This window comes from Amaranthus tricolor, chromosome 3 (assembly GCF_026212465.1).
Source record: "Amaranthus tricolor cultivar Red isolate AtriRed21 chromosome 3, ASM2621246v1, whole genome shotgun sequence".
NCBI lineage: Eukaryota > Viridiplantae > Streptophyta > Magnoliopsida > Caryophyllales > Amaranthaceae > Amaranthus > Amaranthus tricolor.
Window position 1 is genome coordinate 17032227 of NC_080049.1, and position 20463 is coordinate 17052689.

General features: G+C 34.6%; 2 protein-coding genes across 2 annotated transcripts; both read right to left on the reverse strand.

The window, feature by feature from the left end:
- Positions 1–980: 980 nt before the first annotated feature.
- LOC130808398 (uncharacterized) lies at positions 981–11578 on the reverse strand. Its single transcript, XM_057673874.1, has 6 exons — positions 11511–11578; positions 9353–9389; positions 8594–8667; positions 6557–6596; positions 1509–1667; positions 981–1436 (listed from the first exon to the last, which is right to left on the reverse strand). The coding sequence occupies exons 1-6, from the start codon at positions 11576–11578 to the stop codon at positions 981–983; spliced, it is 834 nt and encodes a 277-aa protein (XP_057529857.1).
- A 76-nt stretch (positions 11579–11654) lies between these two features.
- Positions 11655–12855, reverse strand: LOC130808399 (uncharacterized). The gene is made up of 4 exons (XM_057673875.1): positions 12793–12855; positions 12311–12721; positions 12074–12221; positions 11655–12001 (listed from the first exon to the last, which is right to left on the reverse strand). The coding sequence occupies exons 1-4, from the start codon at positions 12853–12855 to the stop codon at positions 11655–11657; spliced, it is 969 nt and encodes a 322-aa protein (XP_057529858.1).
- Between the last annotated feature and the right edge of the window lie 7608 nt (positions 12856–20463).

Genomic DNA, 20463 nt, shown 5'->3' on the forward strand with positions numbered 1-20463 from the left:
TCAGAGGGAGGAGGTAAACGCTCTATGACCTCTACTTTCGCTTTATCTACCTCAATGCCCCTGTTGGAGATAACATGACCTAACACTACCCCCTATTGTACCATAAAATGGCATTTTTCCTAGTTTAGGGTGAGGTTGGTCTCCTTACACCTACGAAGCACCTTTTCGAAATTGCCTAAGCATGCTTCGAAAGATGTTCCGTACACAGAAAACTCATCCATAAATAATTCCATAAAATCCTTAATAAAATCAGAGAAAATGGCCATCATGCATCGTTGGAACGTGGCGGGGGCATTGTAGAGACCGAAGGGCATCCTTCGATATGCAAAGGTCCTATAGGGATAAGAAAAAGTGGTCTTTTCCTGATCATCTGGATGGATATGGATCTTGAAAAATCCAGAGTATCCATCTAAACAGCAAAAATATGAATGGTTTGCCAAACATTCCGACATCTAATCTATAAAAGGCAAAGGAAAATGATCTTTACGGGTTGCTTTATTCAATTTTCTGTAATCTATGCACATTCTCCAAATCGTAATTGTTCTAGTGGATACCGACTCACCTTTATCATTTTTTATAACAGTCATGCCATCCTTTTTGGGCACTACCTATATGGGGCTAATCCACCTACTATCAGAGATAGGATAGATTATGCATGCGTCAAGTACTTTCTGAACCTTTTTTCTCACAACATCTTTCATATTAGGATTCAATCTCCTTTAAAGTTCTATAGATGTGGAATGATCATCATTAAAAAATATTCTATGCATGCAAAAAGATGGACTTATACTAGTGATATCATCTATTGAATACCCTATGACACTCTTGAAATTTTTAATCAATGCAATCAATTGGTCAAGTTGGGTATTATTTAATTCAACATTAACAATTACTGGATAAGTTTCATTTTCTCCTAAATAAGCATATTTTAATAAAGAAGGAAGGGGTTTAAGCTCTACCTGAGGAGGCATGGATCTCTCCTATTTAGCCGTCACAGAAGCCTCCAAAACGGTCTCCATCATTGGTTCCATATAGAAATCTGGTTCATCTAACAGCTTCTTCAAACTTGCGGCTTCTGAGCGCCTTCCATCCTTAACTCCTTCTAAGATTGATCTCAAAGGGTCATCATACTGTGGATGCATAATCTCAACCCTTGCCACTTCTGCTCTGCACAGTGATTCATCAGCGGGTCCTTTCATTATTGATGGAAGATGAAACTCAACGTCTTCCCCTAAGATGTTAAATGTAAGCTTGGCATCAAACACATCAAAAATAGCCCGTGCTGTCATCAAAAAATCTCTCCCAAGAATGATAGGTATGACATCATCTTCAACAATATCCATAATCACAAAATCACAAGGGACATAAAACTTCCCTATTTGAACTGGCATATCTTCAACAACTCCAACTGGAAACCTTACTGATCTATCGGCTAGCTACAAAGACATCCTTGTTGCCTTGATCTCCGCATTGATCCTCTTGCATAAAGACAGCGACATGATACTCACACTAGCTCCCAAATCAACAAGTGCTTTATTAACCAAGACTTCACCAAATTTGACTGGAATGGTGAAACTTCTGGGGTCAGCTTCTTTTTTCGGCACCTTGCACTCTAAGATAGTGCTGCATTCTCCTTTCAGTGTTTCTACGCCGTTTCTGGCAGCTTCCTTTTGTTAGATAATACCTCGTTCAGAAACTTTGCATAAGAAGGCATCTCCTTGATAGTATCTATGAAGGGAAAGTTTATTTCAAGCTTACTCAAAACTTCTAAAAGCTTCTCATATTTTTCTTCAAGCTTGCGACGCGCTAATCTTTGTGGGAAAGGAACAGGAGTGTTGGCTCTTAAGGTTTTGATGATGACTTCACTTTTAAATAAACAAACATGTTTTAGAGATTGTTTTGTAGGTATATATCCGATTGTGTTAATTGTTGATGAAGCCTATGACTTTGTTCGTGGAAGCTGTACGTGTCTTGAATATCCAAGGAGTTGGATAATTGCTTTAGAAGTCAGCTTACTGTTCCTAGAGTAAAGATTCTGACGAAAGTTGTAGATGGAGACAGTACGCTGTTCCCCACGATACAGGTCTGGAGAAGACATTGACTGGAAGTTACGAAAGTTATGTTTTCTGTTTTTAGTTAATGTAAAAGATTAAAAGTTTAATTAGTTGCTTAAATAAATTAATTTATTAATTGGCAAAAAGTTTTTTTAAAACGCCTAAAATGTGGAGAAGACTTATTCTTCATTTTGAATAAGTCTCCTTTTAAATTTGGACGGCTAAAACAAGATCTCCTATTTTTTTAGGATCTTGTTCTTTTTAACTCCTATGCTATTTTTAGCTTAAGGAAACTGATTTTATCTTTGAGCAAAAGACAGTCGGTCATTTATTCTTTTGGCAATTCCACTATCCTTTTGTTTTGAGAACGTGGATGATAGTGGGAGGTGTGTCTAAGGTAACTGCTGTCTGTTCCCACTATAAATAGGAGGAACATTGCTCAAACCGATATCAATCCAAGAGTGTCCATTAAAGGGAGATCATTTAAGAAAAATATTTTCTGTTTTTAAATGCCAATTAATTTATTATATTTTTCTTAAGTAATTATTTTGATTTTTAATCTCTTGAGAATTAATGAGTGTTTTGTTGTAATTAGACTCATGAGAAGTCTAAGGGAATAGAAAAGAGAATCGTGAGAATAGAGAAAGAGAAAGGGAGAATAGAGAAAGAGAATTAGGCCTAGAGTAGAGAAGCTTCAAGTGAAGCAAACTGTTTTATGTAATTGTAATTGATTGCCTAAAACATAGTGAGAATTTTGAAATCCCGGGGGGTCGTGGTTTTTCCTTCTTATTAGGCCAAGAAGGTTTCCACGTAAAATCTTTGTCTCCTTTTTATCTTTTGCTTTTTAAGTTTATGCTTTATTTTAAAATTCCGCAAATTAGAAGAAAAACGAAGTAAAGCTAGATACACAACAATTCACCCCCCTCTTGTTGCATTCGACCATCTTCGTGTATTTCAACAATTGGTATCAGAGCCCTGTTCCTCATTTAATCAGGAAACCCTGAGAGCAGTATCCTGTTCCCTGGCAAGATGTTGAAGATGAACGAACGGATGGAAGAAGGGTACTCTACGCAAAGGCCACCCATGTTTGATGGGAAATTCTATACTTACTGGAAAAATAGAATAGAAATCTTCATAAAGGCCGAAAACTATCAAGTTTGGAGAGTCATTGAAATTGGAGACTTTGAGGTGACGACCATCAACTCCAACAATGAAGCTGTTCCAAAACCAATCACTGAATATGAAAAAGAAGATTTTCAAAAGATGGAGATGAACGCTCTTGCTATCAAATTACTTCACTGTGGTCTTGGACCAAATGAACACAATCGCATAATGGGGTGTAAAACTGCCAAGCAAATTTGGGATCTGCTGAAAGTTACCCATGAAGGTACCAGTGAAGTGAAGCGATCCAAGATTGACCTCCTAATGTCTAAATATGAGAGGTTTGTTATGGAACCTAGGGAGAACATTCAAGAGATGTTCACCAGGTTCAAAAATATCACGAACGAATTAGTCTCTCTTGGTAAGATTATTCCCGTTGATGAACAAGTCAGGAAAATATTGAGAAGTCTTCCACAAGATGAGCGTTGGAGAGCTAAGGTCACAGCCATCCAGGAGTTCAAAGATTTCACCAAGTTCAACTTGGAGGAGCTGGCTGGTTCACTCATGACACACGAACTGCATTTGGGAACAGCTGACAGTTCCCGTAATAAAGGACTGGCTTTGGCAGCGGATGATAGTGAAGAATCAGAAGCTGGTGAAAAGGAAGCTGCTATGTTGGCACGAAAATTCAAAAAATTCTTCAGGAACAGCAGATATAGAAACCAAAGAAATAATAAGGAAAGAGGAACTGCTAACTTGAAGACAAATTTTGAATGCCACAAATGTGGAAGTACTGATCACTTCATCAAGGATTGCCCTCAATGGAAGAATGAGAAGGGCAAAGGGAAGACAAGGGAAGCTGGAAGAATGCCAAAGAAGGGAAACTTCAGAACAGATTTTCGTAAAGAAATGATCGTAGCTTGGGGTGACACTGAAAGCGAAGCTGAAACTGAAATTCCTGTAGAGGAAGAAACTGCAAATCTGTGTCTCATGGCATCTCATGAAGAAACTAAAGAAAGAGAGGTAATGTCTTCTAGTTCTTCTCCTAAACATCTATTCAGTTTAAGTAAGGATAAATTAATTAAGTTATTTTTGGAAACACAAGAGAAGCTGGAAGAAAAAACAGCTAAGTGTCTCCAATTAGAGAAAGACTTTAAGTTAAATAAAGATCATATTTCATATCTAAATACCTTTAGGATTGATGTGCAAAGTAGATTTTTTGATTTGTTAGATCAGAATATCTTGTTAAAAGAGCAATTAGAGAAAATAAAGCAGGAATTCATCACTCTTAACATTGAAATGAATCTAAACAAATTGCTAGGATTAAAATGGCATGAAAATGATAAATCCACTCATTTGTTTAGCACGAAATTTCAAGAAATGAAATGAAAATTAGAATCATGTGAAAGAGAAAATAAGTATCTAAAAGATCAACTTAATTTAAAAGGAAAAGAGAAAATCAATGAAGTTCCCAAATGGATTCTAAATGCTAAACCGAAAGGTAAAGAAGGTCTAGGTTATGTTAAAAATGATAAAAAGAAAAAGGTCTATGTTGATCTCCCTAGTAGTAAAATATGTTCCTTTTGTGGTAAAACTGGACACCTAAAATATCATTGTATAAAAAGGGAACAGCATTACATAGCAAATAAAATTCATGTCGAATAGTTATGGATCAAGAAATATGATTCATGTATAATCGACAAGGAACCCAAGGATAACTGGGTTCCTAAACCTAACTCTTAATTTGCTGTGTAGGTACAAGTGAGGGGGAACAACTCATGGTATCTCGACAGTGGGTGTTCCAAGCACATGACGGGTGACAAATCTAAATTTCTCTCACTTGAAGCTTATGATGGGGGAACTGTAACCTTCGGTGATAATATGAAGGGTGAGATAATCGCCAAAGGAAAGGTTGGAAGGTCAAGTTCCCATGCCATTGACAATGTATTTTTAGTCGAGAATTTAAAACACAATCTTTTAAGTATTTCTCAATTTTGTGACAAAGGTAACTCTGTTAAGTTTACTTCTGAACGATGCATAATTTCTAGGAACAACACAGGAGACCCTGTGCTTGAGGGAATCAGAAAAGGGAACACTTATGTTGTGGACCTGGACACTGTTCCCAAAACCAGTCTAACGTGTTTAAGCGTTATAGAAGAAGACCCACTGCTTTGGCACAAGCGTCTAGGTCATGCTAGCTATTCATTGATTAACACCTTAAGATCAAAAGACCTAGTAAGAGGATTACCAGCGATAAAATTCCTCAAAAATGAAATTTGTGATCCTTGTGCTAAAGGAAAGCAAGTGCGGTCATCCTTCAAATCAAAGTATCTGTTGACTACCTCTAGACCATTAGAATTAATTCATATGGATCTATGTGGACCTATGAGAACACAAAGCCGTAGTGGCAAAAAATATGTGTTTGTCATAGTTGATGACTATAGTAGATTTACTTGGACTCTATTTTTAGTAAGCAAAGATGAAGCTTTTGATGAGTTTGTTTCTTTTGCTAACAAAATACAAAAATCTACCAATAATCTAATTGTTCACATAAGATCAGATCATGGCAAAGAGTTTGAGAATTCAAACTTTATGAATTATTGTAATGAACATGGTATAAATCACAATTTTTCCGCTCCTAGAACTCCACAACAAAATGGAGTAGTAGAAAGGAAAAATAGAACCCTAGAAAAAATGGCTAGGACGATGTTGATTGCTAGTGGTCTACCTAGAAATTTTTGGGCCGAAGCCGTCAATACTGCATGCTATATCTTGAACCGTGTGTTAATTAGACCAATCACTTCTAAAACACCTTATGAATTGCTTAAAGGTGTTAAACCAAATATTTCCTATTTTCGTGTGTTTGGATGCAAATGTTTTGTTCACGTAAATGGAAAACGAAATATAGGTAAATTTGATGAAAGAAGTGATGAAGCAGTATTTCTCGGTTATTCATCACATAGCAAAGCTTACAGAGTTTATAATAAGAGAACAATGTGCGTGGAGGAATCCGTTCACATAATCTTTGATGAAACTAACTTTTCAACAAGTGAACAGGAAATAAACAATATCAAAATAGGTCTTGCAAATCTAGAAGATGATGATGAAGGAGTTAAAGTGTAAGATCAAGGAACAACAGGTGAACAGCCAATACAAGAAGATGCAGGAGAAACTGACCAAGTCCAGGAACTGCCAGCACAACAGGACCAGCAGACTGTTCCCAATCCAGTTGTTCCCGCAGATGACCAAAATGATCCAGCAGCTGAACAAAATGCCAATCAAGATGTTGAACAGGAACATGCTACTGTTCCCTCAAGAGAATTTGTGCCCAGACCTTGGAAATATCAAAGTTACCATCCTCTTGATTTGATTATAAGTGATATGAATAAGAGAACACAAACCAGATCCCAACGGAGAAACGTTTGTGCACATTTTGCGTTCCTATCATCACTTGAACCCAAAAATCACGAAGAAGCTCTAAAGGATTCCGAATGGATAGTAGCCATGCAAGATGAATTAAACGAATTTGAAAGAAACAAAGTAGGGCACTTGGAACCCAAACCAAAATACAAGAAGGTAATTGGTTTAAAATGGGTATTTCGGAATAAGCTAGATGAGCATGGAATAATTGTAAGAAACAAAGCAAGACTCGTGGTCAAAGGGTACAATCAACAAGAAGGTATTGATTATACTGAGACATTTGCTCCGGTTGCAAGGTTAGAGGCTATTAGAATTTTAATTTCTTTTGCTGCTTTTATGAACTTTAAGTTATATCAAATTGATGTGAAATGTGCTTTCTTAAATGGTTTTCTCGATGAAGAAGTTTTTGTTGAACAACCCCCTGGTTTTGAGAACACCTCTTGTCCTGATCATGTCTACAAGCTTAATAAAGCTCTTTATGGGTTGAAACAAGCTCCTAGGCAATGGTATGAAAGACTATCAAAGTTTTTGATTCAAAATAACTTTGTAAGAGGAAAAATCGATAAAACCTTATTCTTTAAGAATAAAGGTTATGATATTTTAGTTGTTCAAATTTATGTTGATGATATTATTTTCGGTGCAACCAATGATCTGTTATGTAAAGAATTTGCCAACCTTATGGGCACAGAATTTGAAATGAGCATGATGGGAGAATTAAATTTCTTTCTTGGTTTGCAAATTAAACAAACTGAAAATGGTATTTTTATTCATCAACAAAAATACATAAAAGAACTTCTTAAGAAGTATGGGCTAAACAACGCTAAAACCAACCATACACCCATGGCTACAAATGTTAGATTAGATGAAGACTTAAAAGGAACTAACGTAGATCAAACAATGTATCGAGGCGTGATAGGTTCCTTATTATATCTAACTGTAAGTAGACCCGATATCTCATTTGGTGTTGGTTTATGTGCTAGATTTCAATCAAACCTTAAAGAATCACATCTCACAGCAGTAAAAAGGATTTTGAGATATTTAAAGGGAACAGACGACTTGTCCCTATTTTATCCTAAAAGTGATGTCTATGATTTAAAAGGTTTTAGTGATGCAGATTATGCAGGTGATCTAGTCAATAGAAAAAGTACATCAGGTATGGTACAATTTCTTGGCTCATGTTTAGTTTCATGGAGTTCCAAGAAACAAAACACGATTGCATTATCCACAGCCGAAGTTGAATACGTAGCAGCAGCAGCTTGCTGTTCCCAAATGCTTTGGATAAAACAGCAACTAAGAGATTTTGGTATTAAAGTTGAATGTATTCCTATTTATTGTGATAATACCAGTGCCATATGTATATCTAAAGATCCAGTGCATCATTCACGAGCTAAACATATACATATTAGACATCATTTCCTTAAGGATAACGTAGAACACAAAAATATTGTATTAAAGCATGTCAATACTAATGAACAAGTTGCAGACATTCTGACCAAACCGCTTCCAAGGGAACAATATGAGAAGATGAGATTGGAACTTGGTATGATCAAGCTCCATTAAAGATGGTTGCATAAAATTCCCAATGAAGCATCACGAAAAAAGAGGGTCAGGAATCAACCTCAATATTTTGATTGAGAATCAATTATTGCATGGATCAGGTAAACACGTAATAAAGTTTGTACTATGAATATTCTCTTGTTTGCATGTTGTTAATTTGATCAGACCAAAGCAATATGTTCGTTATTTTCTTTATAATATTTCATAATATCATAATTCATTTCTTTTAAATTACTTTATTTTGATTTCGTATTTTATTTTGATATCATAAATTATATTATCATATTGTTTGAAAAATGTTTAGCCATTTTAAACTTAAATAAATAAAAATTTTAAGGGAAACAGTTTAATCCAAAATTCAATCCCAACTCCACTCAATCCTTCCATATCAAAAGCAATGATGAATGGCATTGATGAGATGGGACGTGAGGTAACCGTCAGCCATCTTTAAAAAGCCCTACCACATCAAATCACTCAAACTATCATCTTCCCTTCTCAAAACCGTCTCAAGAAACCGTTCTTCCTCTTCTCTCAACTTTTCAAAATTCAGACATGAAAACACCAAAATCAAGCAAGAAAACTTCTAAATCAGGAAAGAAAGCCTCTACATCCCACCAAAACATCCAGCCAAAACCCTTAAAATTTGTTCATCCACCCCCATTACTGAACGCTGCACCATCACCATCCCAAGAAACTACTGAAAATGTTGGAACAAAACGAAAAATATTCTCACCAAAAGGTGAATCATCCTCCAAAGCGGTCAAGCGTTTGAAGCAAGTTGATCCTAACAGTGCTGAAGAGATTGCAAAGGAAATGTCCGTCGGATTTGGGGTAGATAAATACTGGTATGACTCTACACACTTTCCTCAACTTCATACTATTTTAAAATTTCAAGAATGGGAGGTTTTGATGACTGAGTTTAGTTGTAATCCCATTTTCCCAAACATTATGCGAGAGTTTATTTCAAACTTTTCCAATGACTGTGGAATGTGTTCTAGTATGGTTAGGAACATAAAATTAGAGTTTAATAGCGCATTGTTGGGGGAATGGTTCAATGTTCCAAATGTTGGGTTTGATACATATTGTGTTGGTGCAAAGATAGTTTTTTCAGGAATAAATGAAAAAACGATTTTTAAGTTTTTAGGGGTTGCACAAAAGAAGGGTAAAATCAGTCACAATATCTTGTCTCCTGGTATTGGTTGTGCTGATCCTATCTCTACAGCTTCCTCACATTCTGTTCTCTCCAAGCTCATTGACCTACAGTCTCAATTCAGTGCTTTTCAAGATGAAGTTCGTGTCTCACTCGCTTCAATTGTTGATCAACTTACCATGATGGAGAATCGTCTTGGTGCAAAGTTGGATACAGTAGAAGTGTAGACCGAATATGTGGATGAAGAAGAGACTGCCCCTTGAACTCTCTCCTTATGTTTTTTTTAAGATTTGAATGGTTGTTGCATTTCACAAACAATTTCACTTTTTACTTTGTACCATCTGGGGTACATTGTTGTTGTTACGTTGAACATTTGCTACTTTTCTTTGCTTTTATTAATGGTCTGTGACAACTAACTATATGCAGGTTTGATTATTGTTCATGGCACTTACTTTTATTATTGTTTCTTGCTTTCATCACTGACAATTCTATATGTTTTGTGCTGAGGATTGATATTCCTTATCTTATTTTTGATTGATGACAAAAGGGGGAAGAGAATGCACAAACTTAAGAGGAGTTGTGTGAATTGACAGTTACATATCTCAATTGATTCAAATTGATTCAATTTTGGAAGATAATGTGTTGTGTGCAAGGATCATGCTTAATGTGTTGTGTGCAAGGATCATGCTGCTAATTATGTTTATGATCTGTGTTTTTTTTTTAACATTATGAATATTTTGGTTAATTTTTTGTTTTGGTTTAACTGTTTTAAAGTTGTTTCTCTTGAAAATACTTAATACTTTTTGTTAGTCTATTTTTGGTTTATGATATGCTTGGTAAATTATATTTACTAAGTTAAGAAGAGTTGTTTTAATCTCTAACATGCTCTTCAACATTTGCTTTACTCTAGTATACTTAAGTTTGTTTATAAAGTTTGTCATCATCAAAAAGGGAGAATTTGTTGGCTCTTAAGGTTTTGATGATGACTTCACTTTTAAATAAACAAACATGTTTTAGAGATTGTTTTGTAGGTATATATCCGATTGTGTTAATTGTTGATGAAGCGTATGACTTTGTTCGTGGAAGCTGTACGTGTCTTGAATATCCAAGGAGTTGGATAATTGCTTTAGAAGTCAGCTTACTATTCCTAGAGTAAACATTCTGACGAAAGTTGTAGATGGAGACAGTACGTTGTTCCCCACGATACAGGTCTGGAGAAGACATTGACTGGAAGTTACGAAAATTATGTTTTCTGTTTTTAATTAATGTAAAAGATTAAAAGTTTAATTAGTTGCTTAATTAAATTAATTTATTAATTGGCAAAAACTTTTTTTAAAACGCCTAAAATGTGGAGAAGACTTATTCTTCATTTTGAATAAGTCTCCTTTTAAATTTGGACGGCTAAAACAAGATCTCCTATTTTTTAGGATCTTGTTCTTTTTAACTCCTATGCTATTTTTAGCTTAAGGAAACTGATTTTATCTTTGAGCAAATGACAGCCGGTCATTTATTCTTTTGGCAATTCCACTATCCTTTTGTTTTGAGAACGTGGATGATAGTGGGAGGTGTGTCTAAGGTAACCGCTGTCTGTTCCCACTATAAATAGGAGGAACATTGCTCAAACCAATATCAATCCAAGAGTGTCCATTAAAGGGAGATCATTTAAGAAAAATATTTTCTGTTTTTAAATGCCAATTAATTTATTATATTTTTCTTAAGTAATTATTTTGATTTTTAATCTCTTGAGAATTGGCCTTGTAAGGGTTAATGAGTGTTTTGTTGTAATTAGACTCATGAGAAGTCTAAGGGAATAGAAAAGAGAATCGTGAGAATAGAGAAAGAGAAAGGGAGAATAGAGAAAGAGAATTAGGCCTAGAGTAGAGAAGCTTCAAGTGAAGCAAACTGTTTTATGTAATTGTAATTGATTGCCTAAAACTTAGTGAGAATTTTGAAATCTCGGGGGGTCGTGGTTTTTCCTTCTTATTAGGCCAAGAAGGTTTCCACGTAAAATCTTTGTCTCCTTTTTATCTTTTGCTTTTTAAGTTTATGCTTTATTTTAAAATTCCGCAAATTAGAAGAAAAACGAAGTAAAGCTAGATACACAACAATTCACCACCCCTCTTGTTGCATTCGACCATCTTTGTGTATTTCAACAAGGAGGTACATATATATATACATCAGTGGTGGGCTCCTTTCTTTTCTCTGGAGCAGGTGCTGGTTGTTCTTACTTTTCCCCTTCATCAGGTGCTTCTTCCTCTATTACTATCTCTTCTTCTTCATTCTCAACAACAACCATGGGTGGAGGATTATAGGTTGTGCCGCTTCTTAGTGTAACTGCATTTACATGCCCGGAGGGGTTTTTCTCGGTGTTGCTATCCACTGGGTTTAGAGAGGTTGCTCAATTGCTGCGCCATCTGTGCCATCTGATTATCAATGATTTTGTTGTGTGCTTGAATCTGCTGGATGGCACTAGAAGTATCATCATTAATTTTGGACTGAGTGGCAATGAAGTTCTCCATCAAGGACTCCAAATTTGATTTTTGCGGTGAGTTTTGTGATGGAGGTTTTTGAAACCCTGGGGTTTGTTGGTTATATGTTAGTAGAGGTTGGTGATATGATGGTGGGTTCAAATATGCATTAGGATTTTTATATGAAAAGCTGGGATGATGCCTCCAACCTTCATTATAAGTGTTGGAGTATGGATTGAATGGTGGCTTCCCTTAATTGTACACTGCATTAACTTGTTAGCTTGATGATGATTCTGCTACTGCGCACTCTGATGGGGAATGACCTTGGATTCCACACACTTCACAAACCTTTAGTGTGTTCCCTACACTCAACTGGTCCATCCTCCTTGACAATGCGTGGATAGAGTTTTGATTAGCAAGTAATGCATCCACTTTATATTTTCCACCTTTCTTGGTATTCCTTTTATCTCTCTAATGGAAGTTCGAGGACATTTCCTTGATTATCTGCTTCGCTACCTCGGCGTTTTGGCCATCAATGTTCCTCCAGCTGCAGCATCTACTGAAATTTGTATCTCGTCCCTAAGACCATTGTAAAAATTTTGAATTAAGAGCCAGTCTAGGATTCCATGGTGCAGGCACTTCCTTTGTAGCCCTTTATATCTTTCCCAAGCCTCGTATAATGCTTCACCATCATTTTGACGGAATGAGGTGATATCATTACGTAGTTTAGCTGTTTTGGCTGGTGAAAAGAATCGAGCAACGAAAGCCTTAGATAATGCCTCCCAAGTGCGATACTTGTTTGGACCTTCAGATCTTAACCAATCTCTTGCCTCCCCACAGAGTGAGTAGGGGAAACAAATCAATTTCATTTGTTCATTAGAAATCCCCTGATATTTCACAGTGCCACACTTATTCACGAACTCATCTAGGTGGTCGTTTGGATTCTCCATCTCAGTGCCGGCAAGTTGATTCTGAGCAATGAATTGAAAGAAAGTTGGTTTGATCTCATAATTTGCGGCTGTGATGGTTGGTTGAACAATACTCGACCTAGACACCCATCAAGCATGGCATATTCCCGAAGGGACTTTGGGTGTTCTACCGCCATATTTCATTGTTTCCTTTTCCTTCTTCTCCCAATTTCAGGATTTATAGGTACAAGATTTTCTTGTCCTTCAAACCTAGTTTGCATACACTACACTCAAAAATCGAGGTCAAGTGCAAAGTGAAGAGAAAAATGAAAACAATTCAAAATGATAAAGAAAAATGAACTAACTAATCAAGAAAAACAATTAACAAAGTCGCCACTCCCCGGCAACGGCGCCAAAAACTTCATGGGGACTTTACGTCCTTCAATAGTAATACCGCAAGTGCACGGCGTAGCGTAGTACGTCGGCAAATACAGGTCGAATCCACAAGGAGTGGGGGTTAAGTTAATAGTTTCTCGATCGATTAGTATGTTCGAAAACGTATAATATGATATTTTGAAGATAGAAATAATTAAAACAAGCAATTAAAAGTACTTAAAGCATAAAAGTAAATAAGGATACAATGAACTAAAAGCAAGGATAAAATGATCAACAAGCTAAGAGGCATAGGCTAGGCTTTCTCACCAAAGTAGTTTTTACTAAACATTAACCTAAGGTCATGGATATTTTGTTATGGGGAAGAACGTATCATAAGTACTAATGTTCTCTCTCGAGCAACAAAAGCTTTCTAACCACACTCAACTACCTATTCTCATGGAGCTAAGCATAATTTAAGACATGAAGCACACATTCAACATTTCTAATCAAAGCATCTACTTATTCTCATGGAGATGTCTTAACTTTTAAGCATAGATTATCGTTAAAAATCGACTCTCGCCTTCAATTCAATAACACTACAACATGATAGCAAAATACATCTTAAACTATAAACAACACTACCAAACCAAAGGTTAAGAAAGCAATTCAAACTACATTCATAGTGATAATGCCTAGCCTAAGCCAAAACTAACTACTCACTCATACTCATATTGAAATTGTAGAATACAACAAGTCAAGAATCATAGATGAATAAATTAAGCTAGAGTATCCTAAACAGATGAAAGCAATATAAGTTGAAGAACTACAAGCATGAATATATGAACCTAAAGCAAACAATCAAGAGAACTAAGTGACATGAATTGAAAACAATATAAGCAAGGATAGAAGTTACTCTTTTGAGCTCAATCTAAGGATGAACAAGATGAAATGATGATTCAAAGTAATACCTTCCAAAAGCTTCAATAATAGTACATCAATTGTTGAAGAATCCCAAGTTGTAAAACATTACAATAAAGGATGAAGTAAAGATTGTATTTGGAAAGTGAAAATACTAGATTGAATTGAAAGAGAAATTATGCTAACACTAATTCTTAATTGAAATGAAAGCAAAGCTATGAAGAACACATAAAAATTACTCAAGATAAAAGTTGAAAAACTCAGATTAAAGCTCCCTCTTCCTCTTCTCTATTTATAGGCTTCAAAAACAAGTGGGGGTGGTGGTTTCATAATTGCTCCACCACCCCTAGGTTGTAGGAGGGGGGGGGGGGGGGGGGGGGTGCGACCCCTAGTGGATAAGGTAGGGTGACTGGCAGTCTTGGCAGCAGCAATTAGAAGCAACAAATATAATTGGAACTCAAATGATGCTTTAGAAAGATCGCACATGTTGCTGTCGCCCATTTCGCTCGACCCGAGCGAATCCGGCTCGACCAGTCGACCCACCTTCAGGTTTAACATCGGAAACTTCAAAAATTGGACATAATGTATAATTCAGCTGCGCTCGACCTGAGTCATTGTGCTCGAACAGTCGAGCGGATGTACTATCCTCTTGAATGAAATCCTTCTGTTGATCACAAGCTTCTGGAAATGTGAATGTATTTTGCTTGACCCGAGCCAACTTGTTCGACTGGTCGAGTGAGCGTCAGATGTGTAAATCTCAGCTTCTGACTCGAGCAATGCTGCTCGAGCCACCTATTTTGGTCGAGTGGATCTATTTTGGCTTCTTTTTCGCTTGTTCTTGTGGCTTGGCTCATGATGTTTCACTTCTTTGAGCCCTCTGTGTTTAGGTGAGCAATGTATGCAACCAAAAGGGCTAGTTTGTGCTCAATGTACATGATTAAGATCCTGAAATGAAATAAAATACCAAAGCAACAAAACAAGCGTAAAATCCAATAAACTAATGCGATAACATGTAGTTTCCCCACGCTAAACAAGCAACTTATATGGGTAAAAATAAAGATAAAATGTAGCTAACAGACTGCTCGAAGGTTGAATAGGAGCAAGGGTTAGAAAAGCGAAAACCGGATAGTGTTGTAGGGTAAATAGGATCCACATTTTCTATCTTAAAGTCACTACCCAAGTCATGATTCCCATAAAAGTTTTCATATAAGTTTTTCACATTATAGCTATCACTCGGTGCTAGACATGAAGAGTTTTCTTCAAAATGGTTAACAAAGGTAGTGTGATTCATATAGAGAAGGAGGGGAGTATGATTCATTTCTTGTTCATAGGTGTCCTTGGCAAACGATTCAAAAAAGTCCCTAGCTCTATCTATCGGTTGGTATAGGTACTCAAAGTTGTACATGATCTTGACTCGATCCCTAGTCTCATCATTTAAACCATCATACATCATTTTACATAGTTTCCACATTTCAAGTTTATGGTTATGGGGGGGAATCACAAAGCCTCTAATAATACATCTAAAAAAGTTCATGCTCAAATTAGTAACAAAACAAGCTAGCCATGAGAAAAAAACTACTAATTGAGAAAAACCATCAATATATGACCGTTACTCCCCGGCGACAGCGCCAAAAAGTTGATCTGGACTTTACGTCCTTTAATAGTGATACCGCAAGTACGCTGCGTAGCTTAGTACAACGGCAAGTACGGATCGAAGCCACAGGGAGTAGGGGTTAATTCAATAGTTTCTCAATCGATTAGTGTGTTCAAGAACGTATAATACGATGGTTGGTAACAGAAATAACTAAGGCAAGCAATTAAAAATACTAAAACAAAAACTAAGCATAAAAGTAAATATAAAATGATTGGTAAGCTAAATAGGCAAAGGCTAGGCTTTCTCACCAAGATAATGGTTTGCTAAACTTTAACCTATGGTCGTGGATATGAGTTATGGGGAAGAATGTACTGTAAATACTAATTTCCTCACTCGAGCAACAAAAGCTTCCTAAAACATGTTTAACTATCTATTCTCATAGAGAAAAACATATTCAAGACACGAGCACACATTCAACATTTCCAATCAAAGCATCTACCAATTCTCATGGAGATGATTTGTAATGCCCCGAATTTTCTCTATGGCATAATTTCCATTTTATTCCTCTTTCTAGTTACTTTTCTTTAAGTCTAGTCTTTAATTTAAAATAATTTACTATGATATTATTTGTGATTTATTATAACTATCTCTTTTATGCTTTATAATGTGATTTAAAATGTGCATAAGTTATTATTATTATTATTATTGTTGTTGTTGTTGTTGTTGTTGTTGTTGTTGTTGTTGTTGTTGTTATTATTGTTGTTGTTGTTGTTATCGTGTTAATATATTATTTTAATTAAATTTATGTACTACTATTATATGTCCTAGGTTATATATTTTTGGACCAACTTGTGGTAACAAGTTTTAAATTAGGAGGACTAAATATTTTTTTTAGTACATTATTATCATGATAGGCTTGTAAAATTAGTGTTTAATTAGGTTAATTGATTCTAATTCATGCTTAATTAATTGGTACATTCTAGAATGGAATGAATGCATGAACATCCTTCAAATCTTTTCATTTTCTTTTCCTCAAGTTGATTGAACTTCCTAATGCTCATAAATTTCAGCCATTATGAGAAGTCTTTTGGGATGGTTTTTCCCCTCCTATAAATACTAGCCTATTATGTAATTTTTCATTCATTTATAAACTAGCTTATAAACTTTCTTTCTCTCATTCTTTTCTCTTAAAAAAAACATAATAAAATACTTGCTTTATTTTTCTTCAAGTGCCAAAATATTATCATATTTTTGGGCTACCTTTGAAGACTTATTTTGAATTATTCAAGCTTACTTCAGGGAATTTATTTTGCAAATTATTCGGGAGATTTTCTTGGAGTTTTCTTTAATCTTCTAAAGATTATTACTTTCCTCCATTATCCAGGTAACTAGATTTTTCTTCACTTAGTTTCTTAATTAAACATAGAAGTCTTGTTTAGAATTAATTAAAATTTAAATAGATTAATTCGGTTTTATATTGTAATTTTGCTTTAATTATTTTCATGCATATATTATTGTTATTTTAATTTTCTATGATGTGCTATAACATAGATTTAATTTAGGATTGGTTAAAATTACTTTTCGTGATTTGAATAATTTTATTTTAAATTATTATGAAAATCTGAAAAATCTGCACTTTTTTATTTAATAGTAATTTGGCTGTAATTTATTGATTTTAATTTATTTCCACATTATTTTAACACTAAAATATGTTATAATCAGTAGGTAATAGTGTAAATTAATTTTGGTTAATTGGGGCCAATTAATCTAATTAAAATGGAATTTCTAGTAATTATTCAACTATTGCGATTAATTGACAGTTTATTTCCTGAATTTATTTTATTATTAGTTAGCCACGTAAATTATTTAAATTTGAGTCTGAAATTAAGTTTTATCATTAATTTAAGTCTAATATTTATTTTAGTAAATTTATTTAATATAATTGGTCTAGTTTCATTTTGGTTAATTAAATTAACTAACTTATGAGTAAAGTGTTAAGCGAATTAGCTAAAAGGTTAAAATCTAATTTCATGTGATCTAATTCAGTATCTAATTAGTTGGTAATTATTTAATAATTAATTTAATGAATTTGGGTTTAATTTTACAAAATTATTACGTAATAATGGCTGAAACTAGTTAATTTGAAATTTTGTGAACTAATTAAGGTTAAGAGGAATTAAAATCTGATTTAATTTATTAATTCATTAATTTTGGTCATGTACCTAATTGCTTGGTTATGTGTTAATTTCATGTACTACTTATTTATTTTAATTAGATAGTTTATGACCATTTGTTGTTAAAGTCATGTAAATGGAGAACTTGACTTTGGCATTAATTTGACCATGACTATTGACTTTTGTTGACTATTATAATGGTTATGTGATTTTTATTGTAATGGTTTATAAAACTGTTTTGTTGCTTTTATACTTAAGAATAAAATAACATTGTCTGTAGTATATTCTTGCTAAGAGTTATTGTAAGGTGTATTCTTGATTAAGTTCGAATTATCCTTATTCCAAACTCAGACATTACAACTTAAACTGTATGATTTTGATCTTGATTGGTTTTGAACTACTCCTTAGGAGTTTTGATATTTTGGAAATGGTCATTGTGGCCTTTGGCTTCTTAAGGGTAAATTCATAGTGGTTCCTTATGAACATTTGATTTGGTTTTGGAATTTGACTTTTTGGTTCTTAAGGGTAAATCCATAGTGGTTCCTTATAAACATTGGTTTTGTTGTTATTTGGAAATCGTTGGGTAAGTCCATACTGGTTCCTTTGATTAGACAGCACATCTATAGTAGATTGGTTTTAGATTTAGTTGTCGTTCTCGTTATGCTGGATCTTCGGAAAACGAGAGAGATTAGCCATTCTTAGACAGGGTTATATCATTGTGGTTGACCCGAGGTTCGCCCTGAGTTTATCTAGGCTTAGTGGGCCGCGAATTTGTTCACTGCGTCTGTTCCAAGTACAACTTGAAAATATTGTTAACTTGGTTTTTGTTAAATTGTTTTGGAAAATTTATCCTTGGTTTTAATTGATTTGGTTATCCTACTTTGGTATTAATTGAATTGATCAACATTATTTGACTCTATCGGTTTGGCTTGTATGGTTGGATCATTGTTAATTGATTTGAATTTTTAATTAAGCCTCGCATTAGTCCTTTGTTTAAATTTGAACCTTGGTGTTAAGGACAGTCTAGTTATTGGCCACTAAGCGGTATTTTGCTGTTTAGTTGTTGCAGGTGATGATTGAATTCACTCAGAGCGACTAGGGAATAACACTGAGAGAGTGTAGGGTTACCTAGAACATTAAGTTGAATTTTAGATGTTTTATCTTTTTATTTATGGGTGTGTTTTACTCCCTGGATTATTATGTAATGATTTTTTGATTTAGTTTATTCGAAGTTATAATTTTTTTCGAAAATTTAGTGACCCAACTTAGTGTATTGTTTCCGCCAATACACCCTATATTAAGATGGGTCATTACATGACTTATTTTTAAGCATAAATTATAGCTGAAAATCGACTTGATAAGTGCAATTATTTGCACCTATTTATATCATTTTATACTCCTTAATGATGGTCGTTGCTAGTAATTTCGTACTTATTTTGTAGATTTATGCTACATTACTCATTTTGGTTATTCATATTGATTTTGAGTGGTTTTGATTGTTTTAACCATAATTCTCATGGTTTTAATGATGACAGAGTGTACTAAGGGGATTGTAGCTCGGTTGAAGATGTTCTACAAAGAAAATGAGTAAAAAGGTAGAAGAGTGTTTATAATATAAAAGTTTTGAGGTGAAATTTGATACATGTCTAGTCTTTTGATCATAACTTTTGATAGGAATATTGTATTAATGCAAGATTTACGGCATTGGAAATTTTGAATGGCGAATTAGAAAAAGAGATTTAAATGTATCAACCAGAGTATTTTGTTTTCCCTGGACAAGAGCATAAGGTGTGTAAGTTGGATAAATCTCTATATGGTCTTAAACAGGTCCTAAACAATGGCATGAGAAATTTGATAATTTAATCATTTGATATGGGTTTAGAGTGAATGGGAGTGACTAATGCCTTTTTGTTAAGCTTGAAGATAAATTTGCACTATTATCAGTCCATATGTGGATGATCTTTTGATCTTTGGTTCAAATGTTCATGTTGTCAATAGTGTGAACCAGTTGCTTAATGCTGAATTTGACATGAAAGACCTTCGAGAAGCCAATGCGATACTTGGAATTATGATTATTAGGAAAAAATGGAATTTCTTTAGATCAATGTCATTAAATTAAGAAAATCCTTAAGAAATATGGATATTATGACAGTAAACCTGCGTGCACACCTTATGATCCTAATGTAAAGTTGTTCTAAAACACCATGATGGTGTAAGACATATTGATTATTTGATCATCATTGGCAACCATAGGTATGCCACTAATTGTACTAGACCCGACATTGCCTATGTTGTGGGATTGTTAGGCGGGTTCACTACTTGTCCTGGTATGGAGCATTGATACGCTATTAAAAGAGTCATGAGGGATCTTAAAAGAACTATGACTCTAAGATTACATTATCAAAGGTTTCCGGCTGTATTGGAATAGTGATGCAAATTGGAATATTCTTTCAGATATGATTTCAAAGCTACTAGTGGATACATATTCATGATAGTTGGTGGAGCTGTATCTTGGAACTCTAAAAAACAGACTATTTTAGCTTAGTCCACTATGGAATAAGAAATAATTGCACTAGCTACAACTAATGAAAAGGTAGGTTGGTTAAGAAGCTTGTAAGCTAAGATTCCTTTATGGGAAAAACTGGTACCTGATGTATTGATCCATTACGATAGCACTGCGACTATTGCAAAAATTAAGAATCTTTATTCTTATGGTAAGAGACAAAAAATACATTGTAAGCACA